We start from the raw sequence: 25,535 nt of genomic DNA, 5'->3' as shown, positions 1-25,535 counted from the left end.
AAACCTGTTGGACACTAACCTATTGTTAGAAGCTATCTTGAGAATTTACCTTTAAAAAAGTTTTGGGATTTACATATGAAAGAACCAAAACTAACATGGTCATTCTAAAAGATGAAAGGCTTAAGCTAAATTTGTTTAATATTATATTCCATGTCACTGCAATCCTGTTGCTATAAAGTCTGTGTCTTATGATTCCTGATTCCAAATAAACCTGTTGGATTATAAACTGGTGTTATATGATTTTTAACTGCGTCCACCACAGTCCAATATCTACACTGCTATATGAATGCTTCCGCATCCCACATGTTTTGTCACATGATGTGATATCACGTGGTGTCCGTACCGCGTAATATACGTCATCGTGTCATAACATGTCGCGTGTCTTGGCGATATATCCCATGATTCCAGGGGGTTGGGTCTCTCTTTCCCTGAACCACAATGTCTAAGAGAGGTAAGCGGTGAGAGGGACTCTGAACAGAATCCGCTGCCATCCGTGTCGCATATCACCGGCACCCATGTCTTTTATATTCGGATCATTAGCACTATTGTCTTAGCTATTGTTTGGTATGAGTATTAGTAAAAAGAAGCGGACTTTTATCACATAATAAACCTTGTATTGTTCTGGTATCCGTGGCGGCCGCCATGTTGGATTTATCCCGGTTCGTGTAGGCAGAGGGAATTGCAAAGTTCTGTCCCTATCCTGAAACTGGTTTAACACTGGTTGTAATGCCTTGAAAAGGGTTTAAATCGGTTATCTGAGTGAATCCAAGAGCGGCTGCAGTTTGGGTGTAGGCTGTACCTCCAGCGAGGCCCTGTCAGTGAGCTGCTCTGTGGCGCTTTCACTTAAGGAGAGCTCTCCTAATGCTCTAACATCGGGCTGGTGTTTAAGCAAAACACTGGCGGTTAAAAATGATTAGTTTTTATGCTCCATGTACCACCTTTTTTTGTTATTACAAAGTTCTGCCTCGACTGCAATATAAATTATTGCCCCAGAAACACAGAATTCTGGAAGTAATTAGCAACTCTGACAACATTCATAGAATTTCAATAACGTGAAAACAGACCCTTCAGCCTAACGAGTCAATACTGCCCCTCTGAAGAATAATGCGCCCAGACTCATTTCTCTCCCCTATTGTCCTATATTTACCCCTGACTGATGCACCTAACCTACACATCCCTGAAGACTATGGGCAATTTGTGACCAATTCACCTAACCTGCACATCTTTGGATTGTGGGAGGAAACATAGGCAGACACCAGGAGAATTTACAAACTCCATACAGACCGATCTGAATCTACCCAGCACCTACCCATTCGTATTTCAAACTTAGAAGGTCTGCAGTTCTTCTGTGATTATACAAGGTTGGTTATGATAATCCTTTGTATTTCCTGTTTCCACACTGTAGAGAATCTAATCTAATCCTCATGTTGGAAAATTTAAGGTTACTTTGTTAATGTAACGTTGTCTGGTACTGAACTGCTGTGTAAAGATCATAGAATGGCCTGTAGGAAGTAAACAGCAGTTGCAAGTCTAAATGTATTCTGTGGCTTTTGATTGCTTGCATGTCACTGAAATGGCTTATTTTCGTCGGTTATAGGACGTGGTGGTTCGTCCGGAGCAAAATTTCGCATCTCCCTTGGTCTTCCAGTGGGAGCTGTGATCAACTGCGCTGACAATACAGGTAAGAATCTTTTTGTTTGTTTGGCCCCTGTATAGCAAGGCATTTGTCATTTGACCCCCTTGCCCTATGAAAAGAGATATTACCTTTGGGCAAATGCAGGAAAAATTCACTAGTCTGATTTCTGGGATATGGGGAGTTTGCTATTGGGAAATATTAGGGAGATAAGACATATTCATACAAGTTTTGATGGAAGGTGATGAGAAATGAGGTTAAAATCAGATCAGCCATGTTTTTGAATGGTGGAGTAGGCTCAAAGGGCCAAATGACCTATTGGTCATATAAATAAATCATTGCTGAAATGTATAATATCCTTTTTAAAAGGCTTGCGTGTGTCTTAAATGGTTATTTCCCCTGGTTTGAGGAATTGATCTCAAGGTGTTTGTCTCAAAATGGTGGGGATTGGTTATTTAGGATATAGATGAGAAGAAATGCTTTCACTGAAAGGGTTGTAGGTCTTGAATATCCTGGTGAGCTGTGGGTAATGTTGTTTAATGTGCTGAAGACTTGTGGTGGACATAGTGATGGAAGATTGAATAGAAGAATATTGAATGGTAGAGCTGACTCATGACCTGCCTAAAGAAGTGAAAGTCTGTTCTAGTGAAATTCAATTTCTCTAGAATTGTGTCCAGCTGTGTTAATACAATGATCACTAAATTTTAGCACATTGGGATTTTAGATCTTGTTTTAATATCTTTGTATGAAATTGAGTGCATTTTATTCTGGAGTGTTCTCGAGACAAGTTTTGAATGGTTTTATACCTATGTGGGAATGTGTTTTGAAAAATGGCAACAGCCTTTTTTATATTAACTGTAGGGTGATGCTTTACCTGTTTTGCTGATTTGTGTGCTTTTAGGGGCCAAGAACCTATACATAATCTCTGTCAAAGGCATCAAGGGACGTTTGAACAGACTACCAGCTGCTGGTGTTGGTGACATGGTCATGGCAACTGTAAAGAAAGGCAAACCAGAGCTCCGGAAAAAGGGTGAGTGAGCACCTTGAAATTGGTGATTTGGAACGGTAAAGGGAAGATCTTGTCTGTAAGTGTGGCTTTGATTCTGTAAATTGTCCAATGACATTGACACAATTCATTTTCAGCAGTGGGGATTTCTCAAGTACAGCCCTGTGGATGTAGCATTATTCTATTTATCAAATCACATTTTAATCTTTCAGGGCTTCATAGAATCAGGATCACTCAGAAGATGAATTTTATTGGAATGTTCATTTAGATACGTCCTTTTTCATCTTGTGTGTGTCTTTGACTCATGTGTCAAAGTTGGATAAAGAGTAATTGAGAGATGAGTTTTTCCTTTGATTCTTAAATGTGGACAAGAGATTTGTTGACACCAAACAGCAAAGTGTTCAATTGCAAGAGTAAGTAGCAATGACAGATACTTGTGATTATTCTTAGGTGCCAGTAGAAATAATGTGGGTGACATAAGAGTTTATAACTATTTGAGGTTATGTTGAGAACCTTGGCATTTAAGTAGGTCAAAGCTGAATCTGGTTTCTTTGAGATTCAGTGAAAATGTAGTGTGGGTATCACCTGTATTTAGAATGATAACTGGTACCTGACTAACAAAACTAATAACGTACCTGTGATCTGACATTTGGATTGCTTTTCTCTAACAATGCATTGGCGTCACTTGAAGAATCAGTGCATGCACTTCAGATATGTTTTACTTTTTCATTCTGAATAGTTTCTGACACTCATCAATGTAGGATAGCATATAATGGAATTATTGGATAATATTTACGTGTGATGGCCCAATTTACTTAGATCTGTCAGTGAGTCCGTATATTTTGTATTGTGCCTTCTGAATGTAATCTTTTCGGGATCCACAACATACACACAATTGTGTCTTAGTCTTTGCTTTCATCTGTGTGTTCATTGACTGAAGCAGAAAATTGTTCTATTGCCACTCACTCAATTTCTGAACTACCTGGTCCAAAAGAAAAGTTGTGAAATTTGTTGAGTGCTTTTGAAGATAACTTACTCTTACGCCAAACAATACAGTGTGTGTCCTCATTCACCTGAAGTTTCTGACTTGCTTGTCTGTGTGTAATATTTATAAACTATCTAGACTTCAAACTTGAAATGGAGCTTGGGCTAATATTTTCTACTTTCGATAATGTACATGTTACCTATAATTTGCTTCCTTTAGAGGCCTAGCAGTCTGCTTGGATTTTCATCATTGTGTTACTGACTGGTTCACCCTCCTAAAAGCACTTACTTTGTCTGTACTCTGTGGCTCAGTGAGTTGTCAGGGACGGGAATAGTAACTCATTACTTTTGGGTGAGATTGCAGCTGCAGTGTTGTAGAATCTCAATCCGTGGTGAAACAATGAGATCTGATTCTTGAAGGGAGAGTAGCCTGGATTTAAGTGGGTTGCTGACCTCTGCAATGTTTGCTATGTACTTGCTGTTTAATCACAAAGAAGAATTTTGCTGCTGCATAACTCTACAGTGGATGAAATTGCAACCAAAAGATTCCAAATATTGATCATCATCTTTTCTGTTTTACTTATGGTACAGTGCATCCAGCAGTAGTGATACGGCAGCGGAAAGCATACCGGAGAAAAGACGGGGTATTTCTCTACTTTGAAGACAATGCAGGGGTGATTGTAAATAACAAAGGAGAAATGAAAGGTACAGGGTGACTGAGTTGAAAATAATCTACTTTTTAATATTTCACTTTTGTATTCTTGTGATTCATTCTGTTCTTTACCATTATTTAGAATTCGCATCTGTTGGATATTGAACAATACCCAGTTCCCTTCCTAAAAGCACTTGCTTTGCCTCTTCTCCATGGCTTATCAAGTTGTCGCGGAAGGGCAGAGCAATGCATTGCTTTTGGGTGAGGTGGCAGCTGCCATGTGCTGTGCAATCTCAAGTAGTGGTGTGACACTGTCAGGGCAAATCCTGAAAACTTTGGAGTCAGTCACTTTATCAGCTGAAGGCTCTTTCTGGGTTTAAGAGGCAAAAGTGTATCTGTTGTGACTGGATGTTTGGAATGCTTGTCTATCGTGTTGTGCCCTGGCTAACTGGAAGTCGTGCTTAATCTTGACTTTCCAGATTTATACAGCTGTTGGACATTCAATTCAATATGAATTGAAGAAGCCTGACAGTTAAAAAAAGCCACTCTCTCCCTTGAATTGTTTACCAGTTGTTGATTGTTGAATTCTAATGTAAATCTTTTAGCAAAATCTGAAACCATCCAGTGCTGAGCTGAGTTGATATGTTTTGTTAGTGGTTCAGAATAATACCAGTATCGCAGTTTAGTTCCTGTTGCAGCTGGAGATCAGAATATGTAGGTATGGAATTTGGCCCCTTGAGTCCGCTCAAAAAGATTACAGCAGATCTGAAATCTCTCGCTCTACTTTCTTGCCTTTTTTCTATGACCCTCGATGTCCTTATTGTTTATTTCAGTGAGGTTGCTTCTCATCTTTCTGAATTCCTTGTATGAGTTCCACCACAGAACACACCAGATGGCCTCCTTCTTTAGAGACCGCAATTTCCCTTCCCACGTGGTTAAAGATGCCCTCCAACGCATCTCGTCCACATCCCGCACCTCCACCCTCCAGACCCCACCTCTCCAACCGTAACAAGGACAGAACGCCCCGGTGCTCACCTTCCACCCTACCAACCTTCGCATAAACCAAATCATCCGCCGACACTTCTGCCACCTCCAAACAGACCCCACCACCAGGGATATATTTCCCTCCCCACCCCTTTCTGCCTTCTGCAAAGACCGTTCCCTCCGTGACTACCTGGTCAGGTCCACGCCCCCCTACAATCCACCTTCCCATCCTGGCACCTTCCCTTGCCACTGCAGGAACTGCCAAACCTGCGCCCACACCACCTCCCTCACCTCCATCCAAGGCCCTAAAGGAGCCTTCCACATCCATCAAAGTTTTACTTGCCCATCCACTAATATCATTTATTGTATCCATTGCTCCCGATGCGGTCTCCTCTACAGTGGGGAGAATGGACGCCTCTTAGCAGAGTGCTTTAGGGAACATCTCCAGGACACCCGCACCAATCAACCACACCGCCCCGTGGCCCAACATTTCAACTCCCCCTCCCACTCTGCCGAGGACATGGAGGTCCTGGGCCACCTTCACCACCGCCTCCCTCACCACCAGACGCCTGGAGGAAGAACGCCTCATCTTCCGCCTCGGAACACTTCAACCTCAGGGCATCAATGTGGACTTCAATAGTTTCCTCATTCCCCTTCCCCCACCTCACCCTAGTTCCAAACTTCCAGCTCAGCACTGTCCCCATGACTTGTCCTACCTGCCTATCTTCTTTTCTACCTATCCACTCCACCTTCCTCCCTGACCTATCACCTTCATCTCCTCCCCCACTCACCTATTGTACTCTATGCTACTGTCTCCCCAGCCCCACCCTCCTCTAGCTTATCTCTCCACACTTCAGGCTCTCTGCCTTTATTCCTGATGAAGGGCTTTTGCCCGAAACGTCGATTTTGAAGCTCCTCGGATGCTGCCTGAACTGCTATGCTCTTCCAGCACCACTAATCCAGAATCTGGTTTCCAGCTTCTGCAGTCATTGTTTTTACCTATGGGCCTAATCTAGTCAATGTCTCCTCATAAGACAGTCCCTCCACACCTGGTATCAATGCATCTTTCCTTAGTACAGTTTTAGTAAAGAATCCCTGCTTTTGTACTCCAATCCCTTATTGATAGTTGCACAAAGACTCCCAAATCCCTCTGTTCTGTAGCTTTCTGCAGTGATTCTGCATTCAAATAGTATTCACTCCTCTATTCCTGCCAAAGTGCATAACTTCACATTTTCTTTGTTTCATCTGCCAAGTTTTTACCCACTTACCTTTGCAGACTGACATTCTGACAGTCCAATTATGTGCAGGTTAGGTGATTTGGTCATGCTAAATTGCCCATAGTGTTCAGGGATGTGTAGGTTAGGTGTGTTAGTTAGGGGTAAATATAGGGTAGGGGGTATGAGTCTGAGTGGGTTACTCTTCAGATTGTCCATGTGGATCTGTTGGACTAAAGGGCCTGTTTCCACACTGTGTAGGGATTCTAATCTCACTACTTGTCTTTCTACCAATTTTGTCATCTGCAAACTTTGTTATAGTTTGTTCATTTTCCTCATCCAACTCTTAGAGATGTACAGTACGGAAACAGACCCTTCGGGCCATCTCATCCATGCCAACCAGATATCCTAACCCAATCAAGTCCCGTCTGCCAGCACCCAGCCCATATCCCTTCAAATCATTCCTATTCATATACCCATCCAGATACCTTTTTTAAATGTTGGAATTGTACTGGCCTTCACAATTTCCTCTGGCAGCCCATTCCCCATCCTCTGGCTGAAATCATTGTCCCTGTCCTGTCTTTTTCCCCCCTCACCTAAATCTATGCTGTCTAGTTCTGGACCATCCCCCCCCCCCCCCCCCCACCCCCCTCCCCCCAACACACAAACACACACCCACCCACCAGGGAAAAGATCTTGTCTATTAACCCTATCCATTCCTGTCATGGTGTTATATTTCTCTATAAAGTCACCCCTCAGTCTCTGCTGCTCCAAGGAAAACAGCCCCAGCTTATTCAACCCCTCCCTATAGCTCAAATCCTCCAACCCTAGCAACATCCTCATGAATCTTTTTCTGAATCCTTACAAATTTCATATTGTAAATATTCTGTCCTGAGGTAGATTGGACCTATATCCCCATGCTTGATATAGATGGTCCCCCTTGAGCTGTAGAAGAGGTGGCTATTATACCTGTTCTTTGATATAATGTATATGGAGCTGCAGGTTGTGGGGGGGGAAGGGGATAAAGTTAAAAGGAACCTAAGGGGCAACTTTTTTGCGCAGAGGGTGGTGCCTGAATGGAATGAGCTCCCAGAGGGAGTGGGAGAGGCTGGTACAATTACAACATTGGAAAGGCATCTGAATAGGTATATGAATAGGAAGGATTTTAAAGGGATGTGGGACAAGTGCTGTGCTAGCTAATGAGACGGGATTAGGTTAGGATATCTGGTTGGCATGGATGAGTAGGACCAAAAGTTGTTTGTGCTAGACATCTAACTCTAATTATTGTATCAATCTTTATAGGTGGAGCAGAAATTATTGCTTCCATAAACTTGAATCAACAGTTGGTCAAAAGTTTCAATGTTGCATTTTATAGAGATTTAAGTCACATTTAAACAATTTGTCTCCTGTTCTATTTCTGACTTGCTAATAACACTTGGTTTTGTTTCTAGGTTCTGCAATCACAGGTCCTGTTGCCAAGGAATGTGCAGATCTGTGGCCCAGGATTGCTTCCAATGCTGGGAGCATTGCATAAGAATTGTAAACCGTTTCTAAAATGACACCCGTATGATTCAATAAATGTTTTTACCCCCAGAGACACAAGAACTCATTGATTTTATTTTTGACCCATGTCCCCTAATTTATCTGTAGCAAGTTCTGTAATCAAAGATGCGGTTTGCGATCCATGTTTATGTAAATAAACTACATGTATTTGATAATGTTTACTCAAGTCTTGCATTTAGTATCACTTGTAGATTGATAAATCTCTTCTGTAGATTACCTGATTGGGTAATTTCACTGTCTTATCTCCCAGATAGGTAATACCAGCAACGCAAGCTATTAAATTGCAATCTGTGGTATCAGTTGATTTGGAATATAATTTCCTGAATGTTTTGAGGCAAACAGTTAAAATATATATTTATGATGCTAGATTGACAATCTAGGTTCTGGTGGTCAGTCTCACTGCTCCCCATTTTCATCATATCAGTTGGGTTAATACAAAATTTATAAAATAAACCACAGATACTAGAAATGTGGAACAGACACAATACTGGTAAAACTCAGCCAGTGTCAACATCTGTGGAGAGAGAATGTTAACATTGAGTCTAGAATGACTTCAGAATTACAGAAACCCATTCTTAGGAAGTCATACCAGACTCTTTAATATTGTTTGTTTTCTCTTCACCAGTTTATACAGCATATTTACTGGTGTGCAAGTTGACCGAAACACTTTGGGATACGCAGAGCTTCTGAAAATGTTAACAAATGCAGATTTTCTCAATGATCTTCAGGGGGAGAATTTGAACTGAAATTTATAGGTGACCCTTCACCCTTGTTCTCTTGCTGTTGGCGTTTTGTTAGCAATGCTTGTCTTCGTAGTGATGAATTGAATCATCAGGTCTTGCAGTGCCTTTAATGAGAAAAGCTTTAGTGGATTCTTTTGAAGAGGGTGGTAACGTGGGTGATGGTTGAAATTCTGCAGCTTATTGAAACTTCAGTACTGGCTGTTGTTGCCATTCAGTTATCAGTTCCTCTCTGTGGTCCATGGAGAGAGAACCTGATCCCAAGTCTGGTTCCTGGTCAATACATATTGCTGGAAAGTGTACTTGTGCAAAAGGGAGTAAGGGCAGGATCAGGTTTTATTTTTCACAGTTGAACGATCTGCCAATATCATTTGACCTTGGTCAAATTAGGCTTCCTATATTTGAGATGCATCTCAAAAGCCTTTTATTTGGGTGGGGATAGCCCATAAAACATTTTTTAAAATGCAGTGGAAATTTCTCTAGCTACAAACCCAATGTTGAATGTACAAAACAAAATGCTGGAAATCACAGGGTCAGCCAGTATCCATGGAGAGACAGCAAGCTAACTTGTCAGTCCAGATGACTTCAGAGCTCTGACTTGTATGCTCTTTCTCAATGGATGCTGCTTGACTTGATGTGATTTCCAGCATTTTTCATTTTCAGTACAGATTCCAACATTTGCAGTAATTTGTTCCTACATTAAATACTCAACTTTGTACGTTTAAATCTTGCTCCTTCAGTTAAAGGCCATGCTTTGACTTGCATATGTTAGTTCATTTTATTAAATGAAGCATTGAGCCTGAGATGAAGTATAGATAATGCTTATCTAACATTTTATTTCCAGTTACATTAATTCCTTTGTCAATGTAATTGCTTCATAACTTATTTTTGAAGAAACTAGACATCACAGCTGAGCAAGTCTGTTGGACATTATGAAAGTGGGAAACAAGATATTTTAATATTAAGTTGCAAGATTGATGTATAAAGACAAATGGGGACAAAGAGTACATAAAGGCAGTTTGGCCTTAACTGCAATGTAGTGGGCAAAGAAATGTTGGATAAGTACTTGAAGAGAAGCTTGCAATGCTAGTTTTATGGAAAGAAGGCAGTTAATTGGGTCTAGGTGTGTAACTCTTGCCAAGTAAAAGCAGTGATGAAAAATGTCCTCCTTTTTGATTATTTTGGTTAATGTGTGAGCTCTGTGTTCACCATCCTCTGAAACTGACAGCAATTTCTTCCTTAGACCATTTAAACTCCAGGTCCAGAAGTTATTGGTGATGCCTCTTGTTCTTATGGATGAACACACTTGAAGCCCATGCAGACTGTAAATCAAGTAGAAATTATTTAATTCAGGAAACTTGGCCTTTTACACAAGCCCATTGCAAAAATTACACCTTTTTTGAGGTGCAGCTTTTCAGTAAATCAAGTTCATAATTATTGCTGAAAAATCTCTGGAGGACAATTATATGCTGTTAAGTTACATTCAGAATATTTAAGATTGGGACAATTTCATACTAAAAAATTAACAATCATTTATTCACCTAAATGTTCTTTAAAAATATGGGGATTTGGTTCATTTCATTATCTGTAATGTTTGAATTTGCATGGTGTAAGTTGGCACAAAATTAAGTACTTTCCTCAATTGCAGATTATCAAACAAATTGATCCATTTACATTTTGAACTGCTACAGTTCTTGTACTGTGGGGACATTCAGTGTTGGAAGGAATCTCTGATTTTATCGTGATATTGAAGGAAAGACTATAAAAGTCAATCATTTTGTAGCTTTAAGGGGTTCTTCATAGGTGATGTTTCAATGTACCTGCTGTCCTTGATATTTGAAATGGTAGAGATTGTGGATTAGAAAGTTGTGGGAGCTTTGATGTGATTCTTGTAGGTAGAACACAGCCGCAACTGTCTATGGGTGTTGATGAGCGGGCAAATTGAAGGGGAATGGGTAGAAATCAACTAGATTGTTTTTACCCAGAATGATTTGGAGATGCTGGTGTTGGACTGGGGTGTACAAAGTTAAAAATCACACCCCACCAGGTTATAGTCCAACAGGTTTAATTGGAAGCACACTAGCTTTCGGAGCATCGCTCCTTCAGGTTGTAGTGGAGGGCTCAATCCTAACACAAAATTTATAGCAAAAATTTACAGTGTGATATAACTGAAATTATACCTCAAAAAATTGATTGTTAAGCCTTTCATCTGTTAGAATACCATGATAGTTTCACTTCTTTCATGTGTAAATCACAAAACCTTTTTTTAAAAAGTTGCATTCTCTGGTGAGCTGTTAACAATGGTGATAGCGAGACAATATATTGAAGGTGTTGGCCCCCTGTGTTCTGTCTATGCCATGATGTTTAGATTTGATTCTAATCTAAAAAGTGAGATAATGGAGTTTTACATGAATGCATGCAGTTTTTGAGCAAAGTACAATGTAACTTTGCAAGTACAAATTCACCCTGCAAAATATGTGTGCATGTGGGTCTTTGTCTGTGTGTGTGTGTGTGTGTGTGTGTGTCTGGGTTGGGGGTTGAGAGTGTTTTTTTTGTGCAATGGTGGTCACCTGTAACGTGACATGAACCCAAGGTCCCAGTTGAGGCCCTCCCTATGGGTACCGAACGTAGCTATCAGCCTCTGCTCGGCCACTTTTCTCTGCTGCCTGTCCCGAAGTCCACCTTGGAGGATGGTCACCTGCAGGTCTGGGTCTGAGGCTGAATGTCCTGGACCACTGAAGTGTTCCCCAACTGGGAGGGAACACTCTCAGACATAGGAGTGTTTCCTCCCAGTTTGGGAACACTTCAGTGGTCCAGGACATTCAGCCTCAGACCTGCGGGTGACCATCCACCAAGGCGGACTTCGGGACAGGCAGCAGAGAAAAGTGGCCGAGCAGAGGCTGATAGCTAAGTTCGGTCCCCATAGGGAGGGCCTCAACCGGGACCTTGGGTTCATGTCACATTGTCGGTGACCACCATTGCAAAAAAAATACCACTCTCACTTTGCGGGGTGAATTTGTACTTTGAGGGTTACATTATACTTTGCTCAAAAACTGCACGCATTCATGTAGAACTTGCGTTATCTCACTTTTTAAGATTAGAATCCATCTAAACGTCATAGCATAGACTGAGAACACTGGACCAACACCTTCAATATATTGTCTAGCTATCACCATTGTTAACAGCTAACCTGAGAATGCAACTTTTAAAAAGTTTTGTGATTTACATATGAAAGTGAAACTAACAGATGAAAGGCTTAACAGACAATTTTTCAATGCATAATTTCAGTTACATCATCCTGTAAATTTTTGCTTTAAATTCAGTGTTAGGATTGAGCCCTCCACTACCACCTGATGAAGGAGCAATGCTCTGAAAGCTAGAATGCTTCTAATTAAACCTGTTGGATGATAACCTGCTGTTGTGATTTTTAACCTTACCCAGAATGGCATTGATGTTCCAGAGTGTTTAGATTCGATTTGATTCCCTATGCTGTGGAAACAGGCCTTTTTTAGCCCAACCAGTCCACACCGACCCTCTGAAGGGTAACCCATCCAGACCCATTTCCCTCCAAATGATGGACCTAACACTATGGGGCAATTTAGCATAGCCAATTTACCTGATCCGCACATCTTTTGCGTGGGTTTCCTGCCACAATACAAACACAGAATGTGCAAACTTCAGGCTGGAATTGAACCTGGGACCCTGGTGCTGCGAGGCAGCAGTGCTAACCACTGAGCCACCATCCACTGCTAAAAGTTTTGTTGAAGTTTTGTACCCACTTGTTCATCTCACTCCTGACTTGGAGATGGTGTACAGGTTTTGTGGAGAAAGGTGAGGAGGTCCTATACTGTTGATTGCCAATAAGGTGTTTTCACCACACTTACTGATGTCCCCTTGTTTTATTATCCTTTGCTTATTTATGGGATGTGGGTGTAACCAGTAAGGTCAGGTTTTGCCAACACTCATATGAATCAGGAATAGGCCATTCAGTCCCTCGAGCCTGCTTTGACAGTAAAGCAGAGTCCAAGAGATATACAGAACAGAAACAGACCCTTCGGTTCAACTCATCCACGCCGACCAGATATCCTAACCTAATGTAGTCCAATTTGTCAGCAATTGGCCCATATCCCTCTTGACCCTTCCTATTCATGTACCCATCCACATGCCTTTTAAATGCTGTAATTGTACCAGCCTCCACCACTTCCTCTGGCAGCTCATTCTATGCACACGCACCCCTCTGAAAAAGTTGCCACTTAGGTCCCTTTTATATCTTGCCCCTCTCACCCTAAACCTATGCCCTCTAGTTCTGGACTGTATTTTTTTTTCTTTCCCCAAGGAAAAGTCTTGTCCATTTTATCCTATCAATGGTACTCATGATTTTACAAGTCTTTTATAAGGTCCCCCCCAGCCTTCCATGCTCCAGGGAAAACAGCCCCAGCCTATTCAGCCTTTCCCTGTAGCTCAAATCCTCCAACCCTGGCAATATTCTTGTAAATCTTTTCTGAACCCTTTCGGTAGGAAGAGGGCCAGGGATACATGCAATATTCCAAAAGTACCCTAACCAACATCCTGTACAGCCTCCTGGCTGATGTGAATGATGTTCTGAGGGGAGCTTGTTTTAAACAATACCATTGCCGATGAACAATGTAATATAACCACGGGTCGGCTGCTCTGATGAGATTTAATTTTAAAAAAAACCTTTATGAAAAATCTATGTTTAATCATTCTGAGGTGGTTATAAATGTTTGCTGAATTGTATATATAATCTGGGTTACCAATCATTGTCTGCAGACTCTCAAATGTGTATCTATGTTGATTGGAAAATAAAATTGGAGAAGAGATTTTAAACGATGCAAACTAAGGCTGATATTAAGAACTGTTCATTGGTGCCAATCAGACAGGAACACAGTATTGAGGCGTGAAAAATATGTTTTTGCAAGGGACAGTAAGTTTCATATTTAGTGAAACGTAACAGTCAGCCCTGTGACATTAATTGACATTAACAACTAGGACTGGGATAGTTGTACCTGGCGTACAGCATTGAGGCTATACGTGAACTGTGCTGTAACCATGAACGATAATTTTTCCTGTCCTCCTGGGGTTTGTTGCCTGGATCTTGACCTTTTTAGAAAAGAAAGAGGGTTCATCCTAGATGGTGTTGCCGTCGCCTCCAACGCTGCGGGGTACGGCAGAGTGAATCCCAAACGGTGCGATGTTATTCCGCCCTACAACGCCCAGGCAGACCCTTACATTAAATTCAGTTTCTACAATAATTACATGAGGAAGCTTCTCAAGCGGACCAACCAGGTATCTTGGGGTTTGCACTTTGGAACAGTTGAGCTGCAGGAGTCGGTGTTCATATTGTCCAGCCTGTCGGTGAAACTCATTCATGGTCCAGTTGACTCTACGGGCGACTGTCTGTATGGAGTTTACATGTTCTCCGCGTGTGTGTGTGTGTTTGGGGGGTGGGGGAAGGTTTCCTTTGAGTGTTGTTTTTTTTTCTCTTCCAGCAGTCCAAAAAGGCCAGGTGGATTAGCCATGGGAACTAGAGGGATAGGCTGAGGTGGTGGGTTAGTGGTGCTGGAAGAGCACGGCAGTTCAGGCAGCATCCAAGGAGCAGCGAAATCGACGTTTCGGGCAAAAGTGTCATGTTAAGAATGTAATTTTTGCATTTAACCTTATTCTTGAGAGATGTAGATAAAATGGGTAGGAAGGATCAATGTCCATTCGCAGAGAGATCAATAAGCAGATAACATAGATTTGATTCGCTGGACAGCTTGTTTGCAACGCAGAGTGATACCAAACAGTGTGTTTGTTTTCAAATCCTGTGCCGGCTGAAGTTACCAACAGGCCCCACCTCAACCTCATCCCTCGCCTGAGGCGTGGTGACCCTCAGGTTAAACCACCACAATTGTGTCTCTGTAATGAGAGAGCAGCCCTGTGGTCCTCCGGGACTCTGAAAACTTTAACAGTGCTACTGTAATCGGTAGAAGGATTAAAGGAAAGAAAAAAGAAAGATAGGCATTACTAAAGTACTTTCCAAGATCACAGAATGTCTCAAATCATTTTACGGTCCAACAAAAGAATGTTAGCAGTGTAGCCATTGATGTAATGTAGGAACACTCAACAACTAACTTACAGTAGGCAAACTCCCATAAGCTGCAATGTGATAATCACCATATCGTTTTTTTTGTGTGTGTGATTATTGATTGAGAAATAAATATTAGACAGGGTAGTGGGGTCAACACGCATTGAAATAGTGACTTAGAGGGGATTTAGTCACCTAGCCATCCTGAGCTCACTAAATAAAAACCGAAAGAATTGCGGATGCTGTAAATTAAAAACATAAAACAAAAATTGCTGGAAAAGCAGCATCTGTGGAGAGAAATCAAGAGTTAACAATTAGGATCCAGGACCTTTCCTCAAGCATGCTGAGCTTTTCCAGCAATTTCTGTTTTTGAACTGGAGCTCACTGCATGAAAGGGTGATTGAGAAAGAAGCAATCGTTGCATTTTTAAAAAATGAACATTTGCTTAAGGTACAGGGCTACGGACCAAGAGCTGGAACATGGGATTAAATTGAATAACTCTTTTTCAGCTGACACACAGACATATCAGGTTAAATAGCTTCATTCTGTACCATGAATCATCTTATGTTTCCCTAAACATCTAGCTTATATATTTATTGCTCAGGTTATTTGATTGCTGTTTTGTTTTTGCTTTCTATTTAAGTTAACTCTCTGATTTCTTCCTATGTTGCCTTCTTTCAGTTTTTTTTCTATACACCCCATTCTTTTCCTTTGTCTCTTGGTCAGTCTTGTGCTCAGTTAAAACACACTGCACCAAATTCTTTCTTTTTCTGTCTTATGATTGGACTGCAATGGACTCCCCTAGTGATTAATCCACTATTGATGAATGAGCCAGAGTATTTGTAGCCAAAAAAAAACAATGGATTTTTGCAACAAACCAGTAGTTACCTAGTTGCCATTACTGATCCTCTGTTTTTGTTCCAGAATTATTTAATTAACTTAATTTAGATTTCTAGTTGTATTGATAGTTAAATAATATATCGTCTTGTTACACTATTAGTCTATTGAATTATTAGAATAACATAACTGCTTTGGAACTTACAAAAGTCCACCCATATACATTTTTAGCAGGAGTTGTTGGAGAGGTTCCTGGCTCGTTTTTTTGCCCTTTCTTCATTCATGATGCTGAAGCCTAGCATAGCACTCCTTGCCACCAACACTGGGGCAAACCAAGAAGAAATCTGTAATTTGCATGGCCTGTGTCACCTCAGGTGTTCAATTCATATACTTTCTGAGACATGGAACAAGTCATAGTCTTAGAGAGGTACAGCATGGAAACAAAACCTTCGGTCCATCTCGTCCATGCTGATCAGATATCCTAAATTAAACTAGTCCCACTTGGCCCATATCCCTTTAAACCCTTTCTATTCACATACCCACCCAGATTCCATTTAAATATTGTAATATTATCAGCCTCTAGCACTTCCATACACACACCACCTTCTGCATGAAAAGGTTACCCCTTAGGTCCCTTTTAAGTCTGCCCTCTAGTTCGAGACTCCCCCACCCCAGGGAAAATGCCTTGTCTATTTATCCTATCCATGCCCCTCATGAGTTTATAAACCTCTATAAGATCACCGCTCAGCCTCTGATGCTCCAGGGAAAACAGCCCCAGCCTATTCAGCCTCTCCCTACATTTCCAACTCTCCAACCCTGACAACATCCTTGTAAATCTTCACTGAACCCTTTTAAGTTTCACAACATCCTTCTGATAGGAGAGAGACCAGAACTGCACACAATATTCCAAAAGTGGCCTAACCAATGTCCAGTACAACCACAACATGACCTCCCAACTCCTATACTCAATGCTCTGAACAATAAAGGAAAACATACTAAACACTTTCTTCACTAACCTATCTACCTGCAACTTCATTTTCAAGGAATTATGAACCTGCACTCCAAGGTCGTTTTGTTCAGCAACACTTCCCAGGATCTTATCATTAATTGTAGAAGTCTTCCCTGATTTGCCTTTCCAAAATGCAGCACCTCGCATTTATCTAAATTAAACTCCATCTGCCACTGTTTGGCCTATTGGCCCATCTAATCAAGATCCTGTTGGACTCTGAGGAATCCTTCTTCGCTGTCCACTACAACTCCAATTTTGGTGTCACCTGCAAACTTACTAACTATACCTCCTATGTTCACATCTAAATCACTTATATAAATGACAAAAAGCAATGAATCCAGCACCAATCCATGTGACACATCACTGGTCATAGACCTCTAGTCTGAAAAGCAATCTTCTACCACCACTCTCTGCCTTCTACCTTTGAGCCAGGCCTGTATCCAAATGGCTAGTCCTCCCTGTATTCCACATGATCTAACTGACTCTTTGTTTTTTTTTTCAGAATCTCAGTTGTCACTTCAATAATGTTTCTTTACTTCAATGAAATGCATTTGAAATGTTAATTTAAAATTGATTGCAATCATTGTAAATGGATTAGTGGTGCTGGAAGAGCACTGCAGTTCAGGCAGCATCCAAGTAGCTTCGAAATCGACGTTTCGGGCAAAAGCCCTTCATCAGGAATAAAGACTCACTGCCTTTATTCCTGATGAAGGGCTTTTGCCCGAAACGTCGATTTTGAAGCTACTTGGATGCTGCCTGAACTGCTGTGCTCTTCCAGCACCACTAATCCAGAATCTGGTTTCCAGCATCTGCAGTCATTGTTTTTGCATCATTGTAAATGGGGCCATTCTAATCAGCAGACAGAGTTCGCCCTTGTCTTTGGACTAGGTTCAAGTGCAGTTTGTTAACCATTCCCCATTATATATGTTCTACAAATGTTTCTCAATTGCATACAGTTAATGCTGAAATGAAAGCATCGCTGAGCACACAAATCCATCAGCTTCATGTGGATTAGGTGAACAATTACAAGAGTTCAGTTCTGCTTTTACCGCCAGCATCAAGTTGCAGTTAAACATTTGAAGCAGCGCTTCTCAAAGGATGGGCTACAATCTCAGAGGCAGCAATAGCTGGTGTGAAATCTAGACTGATTTCTGACAGCTGCGAGGCACCTTTAAATAAAATAAAAACCAAGAACTCCAGATGCTGGAATCTGAAACAAAACAGAAATTGCTGGAGGAACTCTGATGAAGAGTCACTGGACCAAAATGTTGATTCTGTTTCCTTTTCATAAATGCTAACAGATCTGTTGAGTTTCTCCAGCAATTATCCTTTAAATGCTTGTGTTTTTTTTTCCATCAACTTACTAATATTCTTCTCCTGTTCCTTCACTCTTGTTTAGGTTTAGAACTAAAGCCCTTGTCTCAGCAATTAAATCTGCACTGTTCCTAACCTCCCAAAACACTTATTCCCAAGGTTTTCTGGAGGTTACACAAACACTCTGATGTACAAATTTGGGGTCATACTGGAAAAAAAGTTTGGGAAGCGCTGAATTCAGTGCTGAATTCAGCAAAATGTTCCTCTGTTCCTCTGCTCATGTACTGCCTTTTGTGAAACTGAGTCATGCTCAGGTTTGAGTCCATGCCTGTGCTGTGCTAGTTGACCTCAGGTGAAGATGGTCTTGTAGATGGATGTATTAAGGAAAATGTCAGCATTGTTTATATTGTTTTACATTTCTATTCTTTTTCAGTGGGACTGGCAGGAACGTATATGCACATGATCTTAAAGTAAACATAGAATCAAGTTTGTTTTTGATTCATCCAAAGGACATACAATGGCCAGTTAATTCTTAGTGCTAGGACACTGCCTGGAAAATGCTAACTAAAGCAAGAAACAGGGGAAATTAATAGAGCTTATCTATCATTTCTTGAAATGTGTGGGGTGATGGTGTAGACATGAAATTGGGGAGGCATATGAAAATTATAAAAAAAAGAATAATACTGAATTTAGAATAATGTGGAAAGCTTATTTAGTTTATTATTTCAACTCATTTTGACAATTTAATCAATAAATAATTTTTGTTAGGATTACGGTGGAACATCAAGCAATGGCTGGCTTGTGGACTATTTTTACAAATATGGACCAGCTCAAAGGTACCTTCACAAAAGAAATATGTATGGAGCTGGTACGTTATTTTACATCCCCTCAGAAATAATCTTGTAATAAAATTTATGAATTCTGTTTTACGTGTGGATTCAAAATTTCAAAAGGAGCCGAAGTGGATTTAGAGGCTTTGAAAATACTCATTGTTTGTTTGTAGAACAAAAGATTTTACAAGTAAGGGTTAGATCCAAGAAACATCATGAAAATAGTTAAACAAAGAACTGGATGCCAGAGATCTGAATCAGACAAAAACAGGAATTGCTGGAGAAACTCAGCAGGGCTGGCAGCAAATGTGGAGGCAAAAAAATCAGAGATAATATTTTGGATCTAGTGACACTTCTTCAGAAATAAGAAGTGTCACTAGACTTGAAATGATAACTGTTTTTCTCCACAATTGCTGACAGGCCTGAGTTTCTCCAGCAATTTATTTTTCCGTGTCCTTCAAATCACTGAGGTGCCTCACTTCAGGCAGCATCTTGACATGGTTCTTGTCCATCGAGATAGGGCAATCTCACAGAAAAATATTCTGAATTATCCAATAACTTAGATGGTTCCAGTGTTTGAGAAACCTAACTAAAGGACCATAGTCCACGTGCCAAGATACTACAAGGGTGAAACAGATAATATGGTAAATCACCAATAAATTCTAGATGGTGCTAAGATTGCCATGATCGGTGAATGACACTTTTATTGTTGTATCACGTGATTAGCAGGATGGCAGAACCAGGATGACAGTGATCCTGTTTTCCGTGGAGTGCTGCTTATGTAAGTTAATGTTTTAAATTATACAAATTGTAAGTGGGAGTGAAGACTGGAAAACGAGAAGTTGCATAATTTTAACGATTCACAGACAGTACAATGGGCCTTCGTTTTACTACAATCAAAATGAGGAAAAACTGTAGTTAGCAAGGATGAGGTCTCTTGGATGTAAATAAATCTGACAAAATTACATTAAAAATACCCTCAAAATTATAAAACCTTAACAACCGCCAATCAGCCAAAATAGTAAGTTTAAATTGCCTTGGGGAAAGCAATATTCTTTCAGATACATTGTAGCAGCTAATTAATTTAACCCCATGAGTTCTGAAAACATCTATCTAATCACTAAAATGCTGATTGTGTCTATTTGTTACAGCTTCTAACTAACCTATGTTTTATGTCCCGAATGTAATCCATGATTAAAATACTGTTTGGTCCAAAGCGGTCCCAGACAGGGATAAGTTTGCAGAGGTCACAACAGAATTTGTAAAACAAAAGGATGAAAATGTGATCAATATCTTAATTCAGACCACGAGCAGTCAACATGGCAGTTCAGAAAATGAATGGGGCAGTTGAAATATGGAAAAGAAAGCTGCAGTTCTGATGAAAATTTATCAAGCTGAAACCTTAATTCTCTTTCTCTCTCTGCAGTTGCTGTCTAACTTGCTGAATGTTTCCAGCATTTTCAATATTTATTTCAGGTTTCCAGCATCCGCAGTATTTGGCTGCTACTTGATGAGTTTCAAAGTTCCTTCCATCTGGAAGCTTTTGTCAAATGAATAATAAGCATAAAGCATTTTCTGCAGTTGGAATTTTCCAAAGATTTTTTGAAGTCTGGGACGAACACAACAAAGTAACCATTGTTTTTATAAAGAAATGCACTTCCTCTAGAGTTCATGGCATAGAAAAACTTTGTCACTTTATTCACAGACAGCATCTGCAAAGAAGGTTCATAAAGAATATCTAACATAATCAACATGACCAAAGCTTTAAATTTGGGTATTAATGTTGATTGGTCTGGAATGAAAAGTATTCAATTTTCTAACATTCTCATTTCAATTCTCATTTCAGTACAAAATATTTAACTAAAAGGACCCCCTCGTGATGAGGAGTTGTGGATCCCAAGGAACATTTTAATTTCAATGTGATTTTCTGTGGTGAGATGAGCACAGTATGAAAGAATCTAATTGCTGCAACATTGCAGGAAAAAAACCCTGTCGTTGATTACAGAAGAATTGCATTCTCAGATTAAGATTGCTAGTGGGAAAAACAAAATACCTTTGCTTTCTACAGACAGAATCCAGTGTACACATTAATGTCCTGTTGGTTGTTCCCAGGGAGGTTAGATAATAGCCTCTGCATTCAATGACACGTGGGGTTATTTGGTGCCTAGCAACATGGAATAGCAGCAGCATGTGTCTGATTATCATTGTCCCATGAAATGTCTCATTATCTGCTTCTGTCAGGTGTTGTGTCACCCCTTTGGAAACAAGGTGACATGCAAAGACAGTGAAAAGAGTTTATTTTTGTAAATGCAGTGAGATAGAGCTGCTGGAAATCGCAGACATTTGCTTCATAATTTTTGATCCTCATGATTATTGGTAGCTTGCAAGGACTTGGGAAAAATTGCACTGACAAATAATGAATAACTAATAAGGCCCACTGCAAAGCACATTGGCATTCCCAATCAATGTCATTCATTGTTGAGGTCTCGTCAAAATGTCTTCCTTTTAATGTTCCAAGGATAACACTGCCCAGTATATAATTGAATCATAGAGAACAGAAAGATCCCTAATTCAGACCCCCATCTGGGCCGAGTTTGCTGACTTCAGACAGAGTGACAATGACAGAGTACTCTGGCACTCCAGAAGGTCCTTGCCCTTAAGGACACAATTTATAATCTGAGCAAAAGTAATGATTAGAATATGTAAGGCAAACTCCCTTCACAAAAAAGGTTGTAAGTTTTTGGAACAAACTAATCAGACAAGAAATAAGTCACCTGAAGTAAAAAGAGATAAGTAGAATTCTGGAACATATTAAGGGTTTCTAAGGTAATCATAAAAGACAAAATCATTCTAGAAGAGCAGAAAATTATGGATGTTCCACATCTGAATCACTATAAACCACCCTTTCTCTTAAGAATGCAAACTAACATGCATTTCTAATATTTTGTGTTTAGTAAGGCATCTTGAGGAAAGGTGGGAAATTCAGCTTAAGTGGGTGGCATTGCCATGATGAATGTAAATTACAGGAGCAGATTCAATAAGTCAAAAGGCTTGCTCCTAATGTATTGAAGAATGAAGAAGAAGAAAATGTGGGAAATAGTTACAAGGGTGTTTCCAGAATTGAAAGGATGCAGTTATCAAGAAGGTTGAACAGGTTGTGGTTCTTTTCTCTGGAATAGGGACGGTTTAAGAACAGAAATGATAGAAGTAATGGGTTAGTAGTACAGAACGTAAACATTGCTAAGAAGAGACAAGAAGACAAAGCTTTTTGTCTTACACAAAGACACAAGAAATAGCCTTGTAAGAAGGAACACCAATTTATGCACCATGTGAAGAAGGTGATACCTGAGTTTCAGTGCTGGTGTGATGTCAGATACAAAGGCAGTACATCCCAATGACTAGCAGACCATCTCAAACAACACATTCCATCAAATATTTGCAGTGGGTAGTATGTCAGTTGTGCTCAACCAGCCCATGTAAGTAAGCCTCAGGACAGTACATGTACCATTCGATGTGATTCTGCTAATGGGTAAAATGTATTAAGTAACCCGCAATGTTCTTAGAATTATACCATAAGACTAATATAAGATTGTCAGTCAGGCTCATGGATTGCATGTGCTAGAAAATACTTATATTAGGACACAGGACTCTTTTATATCAATAGCAGGAGTTTTGCATTATTGCACCTTCTTTATTACAAAATGGATCATGAAGACTGTCAAACTCTGCTGCATTCTTATGGAAACATCCTGACCAATCAGAGTCATCCGTCTGTTCTAAGAACGAAGATTGACAGTTAACTGTTCTTGCTGCATCTCCATGCTAAGGATGGCCCAACGCTCCTCTAATGCTATAAATGGGTGCCCTTTTTTCAAATCTGTTTTTTGCATCTGAGTTCTGATTAATGCAAGATAGAAAAATATGACACAGGTCTGTTTTTTAAATAGTAACAGGTTCATTAGAAATGATTTGGAGAAATAATGCCATTTGTGGGTGAGTCCATAATGGGAAAGGGTAGGTGTATAGGTCAAATAAAAAATTAAGAAGATATTCCTTTCCCAGAAGGTGGTGAAGATAAAACTCACTGCCAGATACAGTGATTGAAATAGATAGCATTAACACAGTTAAAAGGAAGTTGATGCACACATGGCAGAGAAAGAACTTTCAGGAGATGGTTAAACGGTAGAATTCTAAAATTGATGAATAAATGCTGACAAGAATGTCTGGCATTGACTGGCCATTGGTTCTTTATAAAACTCAATAAGACACTTGGTTTTAATCTGCATTTATTGATTTTGCAGGTCATTCATATGATCAAATAGTCGGTCACCGAGGATTTTTGGCAGATCTCAAACCGATAGATGGATACAATGGAAGGTTTGGATTCAGAAGAAACACGCCAGGCCTGAGACTAAAGCCTTCCAATTTTGGAGAGGTTACTGATTTCCCATTGCATTAGCACATGTATAAATTACAACAGTGAAAAGAAAAAGATTGCAACATTTTAACTCATTAACTTCAACATCAGCTGCAGTGCGTAATTTTTCCAAGGACCATAGATGATTTTCGACATTTTGGTGGAATGAAACATCAATACATCATTCGCTATGTTTTTAATTTAGTTGCCATTTCCAGCAAGTCACCTCTTTTCAGCAAACAAATTGAATTTGATCCCTCTGTCATTATCAAGCAAAATCTGTCAGTGTAAACAAAATATTGTATGTGATCAAATATACAGAACTTCTTAGATTCTAAAATAAAGCACATGTGTAAGGGCAGGATTTTGCAAATGTGTATTTTATGTGAGCCATTTATCCTGTGTTTGATATTTCACTTCTGCCCAGGGAAACTCTTGCTTTGAACAGTTCTACTTATCTTCAGGTTATTTTAACAGCACTGACATGAAGAGAAAAATTGACCATTTGGATAAATACTAACCAGTCAGGCCAATGATCTCATTCTGATCTGTCAATCCTATGTAAAGCAGGGTCAATGTTGTCAATATTCGGCACGGTGGCACAGTGGTTAGCACTGCTGCCTCACAGCGCCAGAGACCCGGGTTCAGTTCCCGCCTCAGGCGACTGACTGTGTGGAGTTTGCACGTTCTCCCCGTGTCTGCGTGGGTTTCCTCCGGGTGCTCCGGTTTCCTCCCACAGCCCAAAGATGTGCAGGTCAGGTGAATTGGCCATGCTAAATTGCCCGTAGTGTTAGGTAAGGGGTAAATGTAGGGGTATGGGTGGGTAGCGCTTCGGCAGGTCGTTGTGGACTTGTTGGCCCGAAGGGCCTGTTTCCACACTGTAATGTAATCTAATGGGGCGACATGGTGGCACAGTGGTTAGCACTGCTGCCTCACAGCGCCAGAGACCCGGGTTCAATTCCTGCCTCAGGCGACTCTCTGTGTGGAGTTTGCACATTCTCCCCGTGTCTGCGTGGGTTTCCTCCGGGTGCTCCGGTTTCCTCCCACACTCCAAAGATGTGCAGGTCAGGGTGAATTGGCCATGCTAAAAAATTGCCCGTAGTGTTAGGTAAGGGGTAGATGTAGGGGTATGGGTGGGTTGCGCTTCGGCGGGGCGGTGTGGACTTGTTGGGCCGAAGGGCCTGTTTCCACACTGTAAGTAATCTAATCTAATCTAATCTAATATAACAAAGACCTGCGAATGCTGGAGATCTATAACAAACCAAAACAGAAATTGCTGGAGAGTTGGCAGGCAGGTCTGGCAGCATTTATGGTGAGAAAGCAGAGTTAACATTTCCAGTCCAGTTCACTGGGGATGAACTGTTCTGAAGAAGGGTCACAGGACTCAAAACATTCACTCTGTTTACTTTCCACTGATGCTGCCAGACCTGCCGAATTCTTTCAGCAATTTCTGCTTTTGTTTGTTTCAATGTTATCAATGACATAGTCAACTTGCTACTCATACTGACTTGTCTCTCATATGATCAGCCACTTGGCTGAGCTACTTGAAGTTTGGTGACACCTGTGGAACTGCCTAAACATGACCTTTTAGTGCCTTCTGGAATGGAGGAAATAAGAGAAATTGGAAAAGTTAAACTTTTTTATTGCATCGTAATTTGATGTAAGCTTATTATTTTCTAATTTGAGATCAATATATTTGTCGATTTGAAGATGATATCTGTCAGAAGAGGTGATTTCCCTACCTCACTGTTTGTCATCATCACTCATCTTTGCTGGACATGGGTGTAAAATGATATAGAGTTAAGGCAGGTGTATTTATTATTTACATCAGCCATGGTCACATTGAACTCTGTGTACTTCTGGCTTGGATATTTTGTGGGTTCAAGTCCTACAGCTGCTCTTCTTAAGTTCTGTGACCAAAGGCACGTCCAACATCCAGCACAACCAAGGCCTGGAAAAGGAAGTATGTCCTGAATCCATCACAACCGGAGTAGCAATCGAATATTATACTGAGATGGTACAGCAATCAGTACAAAGTGGCTGGATTGTAATGAGCAGTGAAAGCTGCACCCTTGTATAAAAGGTGAGGCTGATGTAGGTGGCTGTTTTTATGGGTAAGGAGGACATGGGTTATGAATGTATGCTTTCCTTTATTGGTCAGAGAATTGAGTATAGGAGTTGGGAGGTAATGTTGCAGCTGTATGGGGCATTGGTTACGTGACTTTTGGAATATTGTGTGCAGTTCTGGTCTCCCTCCTATCAGA

At 40.5% G+C, this 25,535-nt stretch overlaps 2 protein-coding genes across 3 annotated transcripts; both read left to right on the top strand.

The window, feature by feature from the left end:
• The first annotated feature begins 356 nt into the window (after positions 1–356).
• LOC140465705 (large ribosomal subunit protein uL14) lies at positions 357–8,197 on the top strand. Of its 2 annotated transcripts, none has more exons than XM_072561356.1 (5): positions 357–451; positions 1,598–1,681; positions 2,535–2,663; positions 4,215–4,328; positions 7,925–8,197. In XM_072561356.1, exons 1-5 carry the CDS (start codon positions 439–441, stop codon positions 8,005–8,007), a joined length of 423 nt encoding a protein of 140 aa, XP_072417457.1. In that variant the 5' UTR covers positions 357–438; the 3' UTR covers positions 8,008–8,197. The 2 variants fall into 2 exon arrangements, with proteins under 2 accessions (XP_072417457.1, XP_072417458.1); XM_072561357.1 differs by lacking the exon at positions 357–451 and adding an exon at positions 1,338–1,361.
• A 3,797-nt stretch (positions 8,198–11,994) lies between these two features.
• Positions 11,995–23,625, top strand: LOC140465704 (sperm microtubule associated protein 1-like). The gene is made up of 3 exons (XM_072561355.1): positions 11,995–14,083; positions 18,793–18,892; positions 23,156–23,625. The coding sequence occupies exons 1-3, from the start codon at positions 13,847–13,849 to the stop codon at positions 23,311–23,313; spliced, it is 495 nt and encodes a 164-aa protein (XP_072417456.1). The 5' UTR covers positions 11,995–13,846; the 3' UTR covers positions 23,314–23,625.
• Positions 23,626–25,535: the final 1,910 nt, after the last annotated feature.

The sequence above is a fragment of the Chiloscyllium punctatum genome, chromosome 42, assembly GCF_047496795.1.
Source record: "Chiloscyllium punctatum isolate Juve2018m chromosome 42, sChiPun1.3, whole genome shotgun sequence".
In the NCBI taxonomy this organism is placed as follows: Eukaryota; Metazoa; Chordata; class Chondrichthyes; order Orectolobiformes; family Hemiscylliidae; genus Chiloscyllium; species Chiloscyllium punctatum.
This window is presented reverse-complemented; position numbering and strand designations above follow the sequence as displayed.